The following is a 16,046-nucleotide window of genomic DNA, read 5'->3' on the forward strand; positions in this document are numbered from 1 at the left end:
AGCTCTATTTTGTTCTAGAAGTGAACCATGAAATGCAATCAGTTTGAAAAAAAAATGGAAAAAGGTATCCGGAGTGTTATGTGGCAGAAGAATCTGTGTAAGAATGAAGGGTACAATGCTTGACACTGTGGTCAGACCAACATTGATATTTGGACCAGAAACCTGGATGCATGAAAGGAAACTAGAAGCTACAGACGTGAGGATGTTGAGCTGGATGTGTGGACTAACACACCTTGATAAATCAGGAATGAGAGAATCGGAGGTGGAGTTAATAGTTGGGAAAATCTCTTTAAGTAAAGACTGGAAAGAAGGATGCAGTGGTACGGGCATATCATGAGACAAGAGGTCAACAATGTGAGGAGAACAGTCATGGAGATAGAAGTGTTTGGATAGAAGAGAAAGACCAGAAAGAAGGGCTATCAGGTGAGTAAGTGTACAACAGAAGAGAATGGACGAGGCTGTGAAAAGTGGGAAACACTTCAGAAGAAGACGTGGGTTCAGAAATTGGGAAAATGTGTCAAATAAATTTTTAACTTATAAGGGCTTGGTGTTTAATATCTTGTAAAGTGTAAGTCTGCAGATTAGACCGTATCAACAATGTCTGCTTGAAGCCATGACCACAGAATGTCAGGAAAAAAATGTTGAAGTATGACAACAGCAAAGATGAGCATTAGCAAGATCACACCACTAAGCACCTGTTTCGTTTCAGCTTATTTTCTTGGTTATGGCGCTCTCATTTTGATTCATTTTGGCCCATTTTGGTCCATAATATATGACTATAAATTTCCCCTGCTGTTTTGGAACCATTGCTGATATGGAACACTTAGTCACTCTTGTGTCTCTGTTCATGAATTGAATTGTTGTAGGTGTGAACTTCCGTCATGTTCAGCACACTTTTCACCTACATAAAATTCTGTATTTATATGAACAAGCCATTGGTGTCATGTCATATGATTTTCCACGAGAATGTCACTAACATACTGTAGCTTTATCAGCATTCTTGTATTTTTTGTCACGGCACAACGCTTTAAAGGTCAATGCCTCATTTCTCTGGAGTCCTGGATTGGTTGTGGCATTTTAAAATTTTTTTTGGGTTGTTCAGGTGTTTCCCCGTATATCTCAAAGATGTACATTTGATATTAACTGACCAGTGTGACTTTGTTGGGATGCGTTTGCAGCCAATGCTGCCAAGTTGGACTTTACATCTTTAATGAATAGTCAGGCTTAGAAAGTGGATGGGCACTTGCATTTTGAGTTTATTTCATGATATCCATGCACTTTTCCTTTTGTTATATTTCTAATAAATGCCATTTTGAGATTTTGGTAGCAACTGACTCGAGACAGGACGCCATCCTACACTATATGGCCAGAAATTTGTAGACTTCTGACCATAATGTGAATTTCCCCTTGGGATTAATAAAGTATCTATCTATCTATCTATCTATCTATCTATCTATCTATCTATCTATCTATCTATCTATCTATCTATCTATCTATCTATCTATCTATCTATCTATCACACCCATATGACATTGTTGGACATCCCATTCCAAAACCATGGAGATTCATATGGAGTTGGGCCCATCATTGCGGCTCTTCAGAGAAGCCTTTCCACAAGATTCTGGAGTGTGTTTGTGGGAATGTGTGCCAATTCACCCGAAAGAACATTTGTGAGGTTGGACCAGAAGATGTGAAGTAATTCTCCCTACAGGTATTTTGTAGGGTTAAGGTGAGGGCTCTGTGCAGGCCACTTGAGTTCCTCCATATCTTTATGGATCAGGATTTGTGCACAGGGATATGCTGCCTTCTCTTAACTGTTGCCACAAGTTGTAAGCACACAACTGTCCATAATGTCTTTGTAGGTCGTAACATTAACAGTACCCTTCACTAGAACCAAGAGGCCTAGCCCAAACCCTCCCATTATCCCAACAAATGCTAAACATACAGAGAAAGAGTAGGAAAACTATGAATGCTCAAGTCAAATGTATTCACTGCACGTTATCGTGCAGTACACCGTTACTGGTTTCTTAATAATTTTAGAGAATTGGGCTTTCTGGGTTCATATAATTTCATTTGCGATTTCCTTTTGTTTGTGTTGTTTTATTCCCACTCTTGAGTGCAACCTATCATGCGTTATTCACCTTCATTCTTTCAGTATCATTTTGTTAATTGTGTGCTCACTAGAGGTTGGTTTCTGAAAGCAGGCCCTTACCATTGATCACATTAGTTCATGGAAGTGAAGCATGAAGGGTTTTCAGGGCTCTGTCATAAAAGTCGTAATTCACTCCCTACCACTGGACTAATTTTTTTTTTAGTCCAGTGGTAGGGAGTGAAACATTTTCATGCCATGTGCTGGTTTTTCCATCTGTTTCATTACTTGATAACCTTTTATTGTTCTATTTTATTTAATTTTTAATAAATTACAACTGATCTGATTCTTTCTCAAAAAGAAATCCACAAATTGTCTCTAGCTGAGGTTTGTTTATTGGTCGTTCACACATTCACATTCAGTGTTCTTTTGTAATAAGCTTACATTAATCTGCAGGACTGCTGTGTTTATTCATTCATTTTTGAAGTCCCATGCCTTTCAGGGATACTGTGTACATTTTTTGTAGCATTATTGTAAATTAAAACTATTTATATAATTTATTTGTTTTGGTGGCTCGGGGTTTCTGTTCCTCACACTCTCAGATGTGCAGATTTCTTGGCACAACATTTCATCTGCTATTCCACATTCTTTGTACTTCATGTGACTGGCATTCATTGGAGAAAGCGGCACCCAGAACTATATGGCACCACGAGAAACGGTGTCAGGCACAATGGGAATCTGGAAGCTAGGTAATTATTTCTTTCATTCATATGGCAGTTTTATGTGTGTTTATCGTTAATAAATGCTAATTCAGTTCAAAAGTAAAAACAATTTACAGTATGAAGTCAGGCATGCCATATCGTGTTGAGCAGAAAGTCCATTTGGAATAGGTCCTGGTTCCTGACTGATCTTCTTCCCAACAGTGAATGGACTTTCCCCAGTAGATAAGAGACAACTCATATTCCACTATTGCTGACTTGATTGGCAATCCAAACTGTGATTTTTCTGTACAGATAAACTGATCTTGTTATCCTCCAACATAATTGTAGTCATCTTCTATGATGGATCTTTCTATTTCACCTTTTTTGAGCCCTTCTGGCAGTCAGTAACTGAAAAAGAGAAAAGTGAAGGTAATGGCCAAGTAATTCAGTTTGACATACACTCTACTTGAGGGTTTTCAAACTCCTGTCCTGGAGGGCCGCAGTGGCTGCAGGTTTTCTTTCTAACCCTTTTCTTAATTAGTGACCTGTTTTTGCTGCTAATGAACTTCTTTTGAAATAATTTTAATTGACTTGTTTTTTTAAGATTTGTTCCCTGGAATTTCTTCATCGTTTCTCTGAATTGCTTCATTACTTTCCTTAAAAAGAAATGAAATGGGAAGTGAGTGATCCAACAGAAGACCCAATAAGTCAGGGCCTCAAACTTTCTAATTTCACTCCAAGTAGTTGCTTAATTAGGTGCTGAGTCTTGTCGTTAGATAAACTCATTCTTTACTTCCGTGGCTTGTTGCTGCTCTCATTGTGCAATAGGAGACATTTCTGAAATGGTTGATTTTCTCTTTTCTAAGAGCACAGATAAAATGTTTTATGGACCTGAGCAGATCAGCATTCCTGAGACCTTCGTCTTTCTTTATTTTCAGATATTGTATGATGGCCACAGTTTGCTGGTCATGTTTTGGTTCATTTTGTATCTCATTATTGTTTGGCAAATAATTAAGGAAAAAGAAACAACTAAGTCGTATGAGTCTTCAAGAGCAAGTCAATTAAAATGAATTCAAAATAAGTGAAGTAGCAGCAAAGACAGGTCACTAATTAAGAAAAAGGTTGGAATGAAAACCTGCAACCATTGGGGCCCTCCAGGACCGGAGTTTGAGAACCTTGCTCTACTTAGTTAAGTGCGCTAAAGAATCGGTAGGGAATCATACTATCCATCCATCCATTTTCCAACCCGCTGAATCCGAACACAGGGTCACGGGGGTCTGCTGGAGCCAATCCCAGCCAACACAGGGCACAAGGCAGGAACCAATCCTGGGCAGGGTGCCAACCCACCGCAGGACACACACAAACACACCAAGCACACACTAGGGCCAATTTAGAATCGCCAATCCACCTAACCTGCATGTCTTTGGACTGTGGGAGGAAACCGGAGTGCCTAGAGGAAACCCACGCAGACACGGGGAGGACCCGGGAAGCGAACCAAGGTCTCCTAACTGCGAGGCAGCAGCGCTGCCACCGTGCCGCCCGGAATCATACTAGCATGGACAAAATAATAGAAATATCTAACAAATTAATTTCAAAGACCTAATAAGGTCTACAGGTGCACTTTGCTTTGAAAAAAGCTTCAGTCTTTCTTGGAATTCTGTCATAGGAGTCCTGAAGTGTACGTAATGGGAAATTGCTCTTTTTTTCAAGAAGAAAAACTTAAAGTACTTTAAGTGATGAAAAAGATGGAAATCTACTCCATGCTCCAGAGAGCCTCAAAAAAGATTCTATGATGTTAAGATCTGATGATTGAGGAGTCCATGGAGGGTGCTGACTTCGTCCTGGTGTTGCGAAACCGCTCATGAAATAACTGTGTGTAGGGGGACATTACCATCCTGGATTAGGGGAGCATCATAAGGGATTAGTGGTTGCAGCATGGGGTGCACCTGTTTCTGTGAAATTTCTCTGCATGATCTAAAGACAACCAAAGAATAGCAGCCAATCATTGGACTTAACTCCTCACAAGATTCACCACTTCATTGAGGTGGAGAGGTTTGTGTGTCCCAATGATCCTAAGAGCTGCAGTGTCTGGTGAAGTTGTCCCTGGTAATGTCACCCAAGGTAAATTGGTCCTAGATAAGGAACCTGACTAAGTGCAGTTCAATTACCATATATACTATTGTTTAAGTTCTCTCGCGTATAAGTCAGGAATTGATTTTACCATATAATTTGCAGTATTTTATGATGTTGATCGTTTAAGTTGAATGCAGAAAACTCAACGCTATTGGTCCAAGAGATTATGATATGCTAACGCTCGCCTGGGAGAGTAACCATGGAACACACTGCCTTTTTTTTCTATGTATCGTGCCTACGTGACCCCACGGTAATACCCGAACTATTCTGAAGTGACGTTTGCACTGTTTTGTGTTTTTTTGTATCTCACACCTTCATACACCTTTATTGTAAGAGCATCCCTTATCTACGATGAAAATATGAAGCTGGTTTTAAATTAAAAGTCGTTGAAGTAGCGAAATAAATTGGTAACTGAGCTGCTGCAATAAAATTCGATGTGTCTTGAGAAACTCGTGCGAGATTGGAGGAAGCAAGAAGATGTAGAAAAAAAAAATTAACTGTTGTATTTTTGAACGGGTGTATAAGTCGGTGTCTGATTTTATGATCGATTTTTCGGGTTTCAAGACCCGACTTATACGCGAGTATATATGGTAACCCTTATGAAAAAGTTTTATCAAAAACCCATCAGTCTTGCCCAGAAAATGGAAACTGAGGCCATCAATAGGCACACAGTAGTTGGGCCTTTACATGTGGGGCCGTCGTCCGACGTGCCCACTATCTGTAGGAGGAGTCATAAGAGTCTGGTTCATTTTGGTTTGTGCGACCTTGGTGGACTAAACCAGATCCTAAAATTGACTCCAGGGACATGTGACTAGGTGGATCGAAGCAACTTCAGCAGTTATGCAGACATTGTAGTGGAAAGTCATGGTGAAGAGAGAGCTGAGCCAAAAGGAAAAGCTTTCAGTGTACTGCCGGATGAATGTTCCCGTACTCACCTAGTTTTGAGTAGTGACTGAAACGACTTGATTGCGGACGCAAGTGGCAGAAATGAGACTTCCTTTGCATGGTTTCTGGGCTCAGCCTTAGAGACTGGGTGAAGATCACAGGCATTTAGTAAGAACTTTGAGAGAAGGCAGTTGAAGAGGTCTAGTTAGGATTCCTCCTGAGAAGAGACCTTGGGGAAGACTGGGGACATGACGTAGAGAAGTTTAGGGTGTGAGAGTAGATCAACTCACTAACAAATTTAGCGAGTTCCTCTCATCTGGCAATAATACATACTCTATTCATTTATAAAGATTGCCTTGTGATAGACTGGCACACCCTTCATGCTGCAACCCCTCTGCAACCCTGTATTGAAATAGAAGGGACTGGAAAGGAAATAATTCATGGCTCATTTAATCATACTACCGATAGTAAACATCTTAACAGTTTTGGCCGGTCAGGTATCCTGTAACTTCCATATGTTTTTATCAATAACCAACGTCCTCCATGAGATCGCCTCACCTGAAAACAATCAACACGCCCGTGGCTCGTAGTCATACCCACTGTTCCGAGCAGAGGAAGCCCCAGAGTTCAGATTGACCAAAGCCCGCTCCAGAGCTGTAAAATGAGAGGACATCTGAATGAGCTGTTCATGTTTACACACAGGGACTTTTGTGAGTTACAGAAAAAGTTGCCTCAGGAGAAACCCTACAGAGACCACCGACTGCCAGGGTTCCTCAAATAAAGTAACTCAACTCAATAAATAATGAATTACTTCTCAGTAACAAACTGTAACAGGACTACTTTACTTGTTACGTCCTGGAAAAGTTACCTCACTACTTAGTTTACTTTTTAAACACATGAAAATATAAAAGCAATGGATGAAAAGCACACAGTGCATCCGGAAAGTATTCACAGCGCATCACTTTTTCCACATTTTGTTATGTTACAGCCTTATTCCAAAATGGATTAAATTCTATTTTTTTCCTCGGAATTCTACACACAACACCCCATAATGACAACGTGAAAAAAGTTTACTTGAGGTTTTTGCAAATTTATTAAAAATAAAAAAATTGAGAAAGCACATGTACATAAGTATTCACAGCCTTTGCTGTGAAGCTCGAAATTTAGCTCAGGTGCATCCTGTTTCTCCTGATCATCCTTGAGATGTTTCTGCAGCTTCATTGGAGTCCACCTGTGGTAAATTCAGTTGTCTGGACATGATTTGGAAAGGCACACACCTGTCTATATAAGGTCCCACAGTTGACAGTTCATGTCAGAGCACAAACCAAGCATGAAGTCAAAGGAATTGTCTGTAGACCTCCGAGACAGGATTGTCTTGAGGCACAAATCTGGGGAAGGTTACTGAAAAATTTCTGCTGCTTTGAAGGTCCCAGTGAGCACAGTGGCCTCCATCATCCGTAAGTGGAAGAAGTTTGAAACCACCAGGACTCTTCTTAGAGCTGGCTGGCCATCGAAACTGAGCAATTGGGGGAGAAGGGCCTTAGTCAGGGAGGTGACCAAGAACCGGTTGGTCAATCTGTCAGAGCTCCAGAGGTCCTCTGTGGAGAGAGGAGAACCTTCCAGAAGGACAACCATCTCTGCAGCAATCCACCAATCAGGCCTGTATGGTAGAGTGGCCAGACGGAAGCCACTCCTTAGTAAAAGGCACATGGCAGCCCGCTTGGAGTTTGCCAAATGACACCTGAAGGACTCTCAGACCATGAGAAAGAAAATTCTCTGGTCTGATGAGACAAAGATTGAACTCTTTGGTGTGAATGCCAGGCGTCATGTTTGGAGGAAACCAGGCAAAGCTCATCACCAGGCCAATACCATCCCTACAGTGAAGCATGGTGGTGGCAGCATCATGCTGTGGGGATGTTTTTCAGCGGCAGGAACTGGGAGACTAGTCAGGATAAAGGGAAAGATGACTGCAGCAATGTACAGAGACATCCTGGATGAAAACCTGCTCCAGAGCGCTCTTGACCTCAGACTGGGGCGACGGTTCATCTTTCAGCAGGACAACGATCCTAAGCACACAGCCAAGATATCAAAGGAGTGGCTTCAGGACAACTCTGTGAATGTCCTTGAGTGGCCCAGCCAGAGCCCAGACTTGAATCCGATTGAACATCTCTGGAGAGATCTTAAAATGGCTGTGCACCGACGCTTCCCATCCAACCTGATGGAGCTTGAGAGGTGCTGCAAAGAGGAATGGACCAAACTGGCCAAGGATAGGTGTGCCAAGCTTGTGGCATCATATTCAACAAGACTTGAGGCTGTAATTGCTGCCAAAGGTGCATCGACAAAGTATTGAGCAAAGGCTGTGAATACTTATGGACATGGGATTTCTCAGTTTTTTTATTTTTAATAAATTTGCAAAAACTTCAAGAAACCTTTTTTCACATTGTCATTATGGGGTGTTGTGTGTAGAATTCTGAGGAAAAAAATGAATTTAATCCATTTTGGAATAAGACTGTAACATAACAAAATGTGGAAAAAGTGATGCGCTGTGAATACTTTCCGGATGCACTGTATGTCCTTCCAGTATTTTAATAAGGAATAAATAAATAACAGTAAATGTGAATTTAGCAGTTAGTCAAGTAAACTACATGACAGTTACAACATCCTTATGCCATTTCAAACTACAGGCCTTTTGTTAATAAAAAGAATTCTTAATAAAAGATAAATCTTAATACTTACAAATAAAACAGACACAACCATCCAAAGGCTTGTAAACACGGAGTCAGTAAAATTGGAGGAGGGCCATTTGCATCGTTTATTGTGTAAAAGAATAAAATGTGGAATTTATGTCACCTGCCTCAGAGCTCTTTGCACTGTCAAATTAGTTAGACAATGTACGGAGGTGTGTTTGGCGACTAAGCTAACTGGTTTGAAAGTTTGAAAATGTTTTATTTATTTCATCCAAGTGTCAGTTATTGCAGTTTTTGTTTATGAAACAGTTCCGTAACAAAGAGTCGTATTCAAAAGTAATAGCGATAATAGAATGCATCTCCATGTGTTAGTTAACAAAATTAAAGCTGTGCTTTTAAACAGCACTTTACAATGAAGTTCAAAATGGAGCACGAGGAGGCTTGTGGTGGCTCAATACTTTCATACACAGCAGACTGCAATTCAAGTGACGTAAAAATGGCATTGATTGATCCGTTATCAAGGTGGATGGTCTGTGGCTGATTTTTGTTCGTTTTTCTTTTAACGTAACATTTTGGAAAGTATACCCAATAGAGTAGCACTCAATAAATAGCAATTGGGAAATATCTGTTAATACAAAATGACCAATGCTAGCATAAAATCAGTATCAATACTAGCCTATAGAATGAGAAAAGGAACTGAAATATGTTCCATAGCTATTAATATTAATCAAAATACAGTAATTTGTTAAAATTAGTTAAATAAGTAAGGACTTGAAAAGGAACTGATTTATTGCATAACGGGAATATGAATGGTAAAACAGTGGGCAAGCAGATTTCTTGATTTTTATTTGACATACTTTATTAATCTCCGAGTGGAAAATGTGTTTTCACATGTGGTGGTCAGAGAGCAGGGTCAGCCACGTTATTTCTTGCTTTTCCTACGTCACAGATACTCAGCAAAATAAAAAATTCTGAACAGTAAATATGCGTTTGAACAACAATAGCCCACCTACATACTCACCTGGGTACGTTGCAGACTGTCGTTTTGATGGTGTGAATGTGTAGTCATTGTCACTGTTGCTGTCCGCCAGTCTGGGACTTGGCTGTAGCGCATGTTGATTGCGGTGAAAAGACACTGCAAATGACAGATATACAAAATCTTAGAACACTGGATTAGACAAATGAAAGACACAGGCCTCACCCGTCATTATATCACACTGGTGAGGCCTCATCTGGAGTACTGGGTGCAGTTTTGGTCTCCAGGCTACAAAAAGGACATAGCAAGCGCTAGAAAAGGTCCATAGAAGAGCAACGAGGCTGATTCCTGGGCTACAGGGGATGAGTTATGAAGAAAGATTAAATGAGCAGAGCATATACTGTTTACGCTAAAAAAGATTAAGAGGAGACATAATTAAAGCGTTTAAAATTATGAATGGAATTATTCCAGTGGATTGAGACTATTTTAAAATGGGTTCATCAAGAAAACGGGGACACAGTTGAAAACTTGTGAAGGGGAAATTTTGCACAAACATTAGGTAGTTTTTCTTTACACAGAGAACCACGGCCACATGAGTAATAAGTGACCAAGTAGTGTAGTAGAAAGGAGGACTTTGGGGACCTTCAAAACTCGACTTGATGTTATTTTGGAGGAAAAATGTTGCAAAATCATTATTAAGTTGCTCCTTACATAGGGAACCACAGACACACGGAATAAGCTACTAAGTAGTGTGGTAGACAGCAGGACTTTAGGAGCCTTCAAAACTCAAGTTGATATTATATAAGAAGAATTAAGTGGTTGGTTCTGGCGAGCTTTGATGCGCTGAATGGCCTGTTCTCGTCTAGATTGTTCTAACTATCACTTTATCAAAATTCATCCCTTAAACTGAAGGTTCATAAAATGAAGAGCCCATACTCTTCCTCCCTGGGTTTCTTCCAGTTTATCTAATTTCGATTTCTAGATTTTCATAGCGTAACAGAATTGAATGTATAATGGCTAGGGTTATTTCTTTGTGTTTCAAATGTCATGGATCAGGGAAGCTCTTACCGCTTTGACTCTGTGTGGGTCCAATCCACTGCCTTTCCTTTTTTCTGAACACTGTGAGGGGATAAAAGGTTTGAAAGCTGCGTAAATATTTCAGTACTTTTACATTTTGGCACATAATAACAGTTTGACACCAAGAACATAAAACAATTCATCTAAGTCAGAAAGGCCACTCGGTATCACAGGGGATTTTATGACAATTTATGACAATTTTTTTTGTGGTGCTCTTTGGAGCCGTATGTAGCAGTGATGACCTAAACTATTTTGCAAAATGAAACACTATTGTGCAAAAAATTGTGAAAATAATGTGTTTTATGCTTCAGGGAAATTTGCACCATTTACAGCAAGAACAACGATGTTTAGTTCCTGTCTGGAAGCATTTCCCTGCAATAATTCTCTTGCAAGAAACAACGTTATGCAACTTCACAACTAGGAGGCTTGGTGGCAGTGGCTTACCATGTAGTGACATGTCACTGCGGAGAAAAGTCAGTAATGCACATGACAGTGTGTTTTGTCTTGTCTTTGCATGGAAAATATGCAACATTTCATATTTTAAAAAATTTACTGCACTTTTTGTGGTGATGTGAATGAGAAACATCAACAGAAAACAGATTTTATGGGTGTGGCGTGTATTACATGCGTTAGGCAGCTGCAGAAAAAAACATAAGTGAGCACAGAAGAGTAAAGCCTGATTTATACTTACTACATGAATCATGCGTGTGCATGGTGAATGACCAAAACACATTTAGATTTGTTACAGCCCGTTCGATCGGCATGCTGTTATTCTCCTTGTCAATAAGTGACAGTGTTTGGCCAGTGCCCCATAGCTAATAATGTCACAGCAAAGGATGCGAGACTCTGCTGATGGAAGAAGAGTTGTGCCCGCCATTACTGACTTTAAGAGGAAGAAAGGGAGAAGGTGGAGTGTCGGGCCTTTTGAACGAAAGCGGTAAAGGAAGGGCGAGTATAATGTTCTCATAACTGGGGGACCTACCTGATGAGCAGATGCATTGCAAATGTGTTTGAATGTCTTTCTGGCATTTTGATGACCTGTTGCATCATATTCAGCCCTTCGTTCATCATTCTGACACCCACAAAACAAATATCTTCCCGGTTCAAATTTAAAACAAAGCCCACTGCCTCACTTAAACAATTCAGAGTGGGGAGGCAGTGGGCAACGTTCTCCTGGAGGTGATTTGTAATTTGATGTGTTTTGCTGGTGTTCTGATGAAGAAGGTGTTTACTGTCAATTAAAATCCTTTATTTAAACCTGGAACTATGTTGGGTATTACTGTGTCTGTGGTTTGGGGCTCAGTGCAGTGATGCCCCTTATAGTTACGATAGATTGAAATTTATTTGTACCCTGGCGGGAAATTATTCACTGATCATAGCACCAGAGTAGAGACATACTGCATGTTGATTGCAGGTAAGAATTTCACTGTACCCTAATAAATTCTTTGTTAGTTGTGGTAATTATACTTCAAAGACACATGATATTCTATATGATGTTCCACAAGGATCTATCTTGGGTCCACCACTTTTTTCGATCTCCATGCTTCCATTAGGTTAGATTATCTAACGGCATAACATGAGCTACCACAGCTATACTGATGACACACAAGTGTATTTATCAATAGCGCCTGATGACCCCGACTCTCCTGGTTCACTGACACAATGTCTTACTCATGTTCCTGAATGGATGAGTAGTAATTTTCTCAAACTAAATAAGGAGAAAACTGAAATTTTAGTAATTGGCAAAAATGGATATAATGAGGATATTAGAAATAAACTGATCAATTAGGCTTTAAAGTCAAGACAGCGGTAAAGAATTTAGGGGTAATTATTGACTGACCTGAAGTTTAAATCACATATTAATCAGAATACTTGGACAGCATTTTTTCACTTAAGAAATATAGCAAAAGTTAGATCTCTTATAACACTGCAAGATGCTGAGAAATGAGTTCACGCTTTTGTTTTTAGTTGACTAGGTTACTGTAACGCACTCCTCTTAGGACCACCCAAAAAAGACATCAATCGATTGCAATTGGTGCAGAATGCAGCTGCTAGAATCTTAACTAGGAAAAGAAAATCTGAGCCCATCACACCAGTATTAATGTCACTACACTGGTTACCAGTGCCATTTAGAATTGACTTTAAAATCCTGCTTATGGGTTACAAAGCCTTAAATAATCTGCTCAATCCTATATCTCAGAATGCCTTTCACCTTACACTCCAAATCGTAACCTTATATCTTCAAATGAGTGTTTGCTTAGAATTCTAAGAGCTAAACTTAAAAGAAGTGGTGAGGCGGCCTTCTGCTGTTATGCACCTAAAATCTGGAATAGCTTACAAATAGAAATTCGCGAGGCTAGTACGGTGGAGCAGTTTAAAAAAACTGCTAAAAACTCATTATTTTAGCATGGCTTTCTCTTAGCTTCATTTTAGTTTAACCCTGATATTCTGTATATGCATTTAATTATCATTATCATTCATGGTGGTTCCAAAATCCATACTAACCCCTACTTTCTCTGCAGTTCTTTTTCCGGTTTTCTGTGGTGGTGATCTATGCCACCACCACCACCTGATCAGGGCACTGTGTTGTCCCTCCATTGATGGATTGAAGGCCAGAGGTCCACATGACCATCATTATCAAGTTCTTCCATGTGAAGCCTAAAAACCATGAGGACTGATTGCAGTCATTTATGTTAGGTAGAATGCCTAGAGGCGGCTGGGTGGTCTCGTGGCCTCAGAACCCCTGCAGATTTTGTTTTTTTCTCCAGCCCTCTGGAGTTTTTGTTTTTTCTGCCCTCTTGGCCATCGGACCTTACTTATATTCTATATTAATTAGTATTACCTAATTTTATTCTTATATTTTGTCTTTTTTTTCTCTTTCTTCATCCTGTAAATCACTTTGAGCTACATTACTTGTATGAAAATGTGCTATAGAAATAAATATTGTTGTTGTACCCTGTGACAACACTGACTCTAAGAACTTATAAATCTAAGGTTTTTGTACCATCCAGCTTCCCCTCAAGATTGCAATTCTGAAAATACATGTATTGTGGTACACAATGGGCAAGCAGATTTCTTAATTTTTATTTGACATACTTTATTAATCTCCGAATGGAAAATGTGTTTTCACATGTGGTGGTCAGAGAGCAGGGTCAGCCACATGTGTTAGTGCTTTCTTTGTACCTTTTTATGCCAAATGTTTGTCACTGATGAGGAAATAAGATTAACCACATTGGTCAAGAAAGTCCATCTTGTAAAGAACAAGTCTCTATGAAGTTTGTAGAACAGCACAGAGCTGTTAAAATCGGAAGCCTCATACAAAGTTAATGGAAAAACTCCCTGTGGTGTAGCCCAGAGTCAGAAGACAAAGCTAGTGGTGGACAGTTTTACTGAGAGAGGAGCTCTCCGTATCTGCTCTATGAGGTAGTATAAACTGTCGAGATGTTCATGAAGGAGAAAAAGAATGAAAAACGCAAGAAAGTTGTTTGAACAAAGCAGACAGCTCTTATTTGGAGTTATTTCCCTTCCTCTTTAAACGGAGGTTACTCTAAAGCAGCAGTTTTCAGATTCAGTGCTGTGGCTGTGGGTTTTTGTCGCAGTTGGTTAAAACATTTTACCTCAGCTTGATCTCGTTGGTTAACTTGCAGGTCTTTTTTCTTTTTCTTCTCATATTTTAGATTCACAACATGCAGAAATGTCAGATTATCTTTAATAAGTAACGTAGAAATATTGGTATTTTTCCTTTCACTTTAACTGCTTAACTGTCTTTTGCTGGTTTTCTATTAATTTACCTCTTTGTTGTGTACTTTGCTTTTTAGCAGCGGGGACAGTGAGACCGGTCAGAATTAACCAAACTCGAAAGGATCTGCCAGGAAGAATGGGATTAAAATGCTCAAATCCAGGTGTGCAAAGCTAGACTAGAAGCTTTAATTGCTGACAAAGTGCCTCCTGCAAAGAAGCGAATTAATAATAATAATAATTCTTTGCATTTGTATAGCGCTTTTCTCACTACTCAAAGCGCTCGGCAATTGCAGGTTAAGGGCCTGGCTCAAAAGGCCCAACAGAGCAGAGTTCCTATTGGCATTTACGGGATTCGAACCGCCAGTGCAGATCCCTAGCCTCAGAGCCACCACTCCGCCATGAATATGTATATGACTGAGAGATTTCAGTTTTTGATTTTTAATAAGGTTGCAAACCTTTCTGAAAACATGTTTTCATTTTGTCATTATGGGTTTTGTGAGTGTAGATCAGGGATCTCAAACTCCAGTCCTGGAGGGCCGCATTGGCTGCAGGTTTTCATTCTAACCCTTTTCTTAATTAGCGACCGGTTTTTGCTGTTAATTAACTTCTTTTGAGTTCATTTTAATTGACTTGTTTTTTAAGATTTGTTCCACGGAATTTCTTCATAATTCCTCTGAATTGCTTCATTACTTTTCTTAAACAGAAATGAAATGTGAAATGAGTGAGCCAACAGCAGACCAACTAAGTCAGAGCCTCAAACTCCAACCAGTTTCACTCCAAACCAGTTGCTTAATTTGGTACTGAGTCTTGTCGTTAATTAAACCCGTTCTTTATTTCCATGGCTTGTTGCTGCTCTCATTGTGCTGTAGCAGTGCTACTGTGGGGAGAACTTCACTTCCCAGCAGCCCAAGGGGGTTACCCGCATAGGATAATGGAAACGGAAGTAGGAGTGTATCCAGTCCAACGTGTCGTCTAAAAAGTCAGGTGTGCCCTGGATCGTTTCACGTCAGATGAGTGGACTGTCTCATGCCTGCCTGTCGTGTTATATTGGTAGATTAATTGTCGTGTGTCTTCTAAAAGAGCTCTCCTGGAAGTTTCACCCCTCGCTGCTCAGGACTGTTTCATTCATTTTCTACAGAAGCTCTTCTCAGGATTCTCACACCATATCATTTCACCTACTTTTGCTGTATTGGACTGTATAAGGACATTGTCACGAGTGTTTATTGTTGTGGTTTGTTTGTGTTTATTGTACATCACCGTAAGGGGTGTTTTTAATACATTCTTTAATTGTTTTATTACCTATTGTTTTTTGTCTCTGCTTGTGAGTGTGTGTGGGTCGGGCCAAGGCTGGGTGCGTCTCTGGAATCTCCACCAAAAAAAATAAATCACCGTCTCTCCAACGTTGTGAATCTTAGCGGCACCAGACTGCTACAGTGCAATAGTAGACATTTTCAAAATTGTTAATTTTTTCTAAGAGCACTGGTAAATTGTTGTGGGGACCTGAGCAAATCAACATTCCTGAGACCTCCACCCTTTTTATTTTCAAATATTGTATGATTGTCACAGTTTGTTGGTCATGTTTTGGTTCATTTTGTATCTCATTATTGTCCGGCTGCTAATTACGGAGAAAGAAACAATTATTGGGTCTGAGTCTTCAAGAGCAAGTCAGTCAGCCATTGTCCAACCCGCTATATCCTAACTACAGGGTCACGGGGGTCTGCTGGAGCCAATCCTAGTCAGCACAGGGTGCAAGGCAG

The 16,046-nt window shown here is 39.9% G+C and overlaps 1 protein-coding gene across 1 annotated transcript in view; it reads right to left on the reverse strand.

The window, feature by feature from the left end:
* Window positions 1-2,461: 2,461 nt before the first annotated feature.
* Window positions 2,462-16,046, reverse strand: part of LOC114659695 (scavenger receptor cysteine-rich type 1 protein M160) — a 41,578-nt gene continuing 27,993 nt past the window's right edge. Inside the window, exons 8-11 of the mRNA XM_028812302.2 lie at window positions 10,540-10,590; window positions 9,517-9,630; window positions 6,367-6,462; window positions 2,462-3,198 (exon numbers count right to left, since the gene is read on the reverse strand). Of these exons, the coding sequence (XP_028668135.2) occupies window positions 6,377-6,462; window positions 9,517-9,630; window positions 10,540-10,590 (251 nt within the window). The 3' untranslated portion in view covers window positions 2,462-3,198; window positions 6,367-6,376. The remainder of the gene's footprint in view (window positions 3,199-6,366; window positions 6,463-9,516; window positions 9,631-10,539; window positions 10,591-16,046) is intronic.

Source organism: Erpetoichthys calabaricus, chromosome 10 (assembly GCF_900747795.2).
Source record: "Erpetoichthys calabaricus chromosome 10, fErpCal1.3, whole genome shotgun sequence".
NCBI classification, from domain to species: domain Eukaryota; kingdom Metazoa; phylum Chordata; class Cladistia; order Polypteriformes; family Polypteridae; genus Erpetoichthys; species Erpetoichthys calabaricus.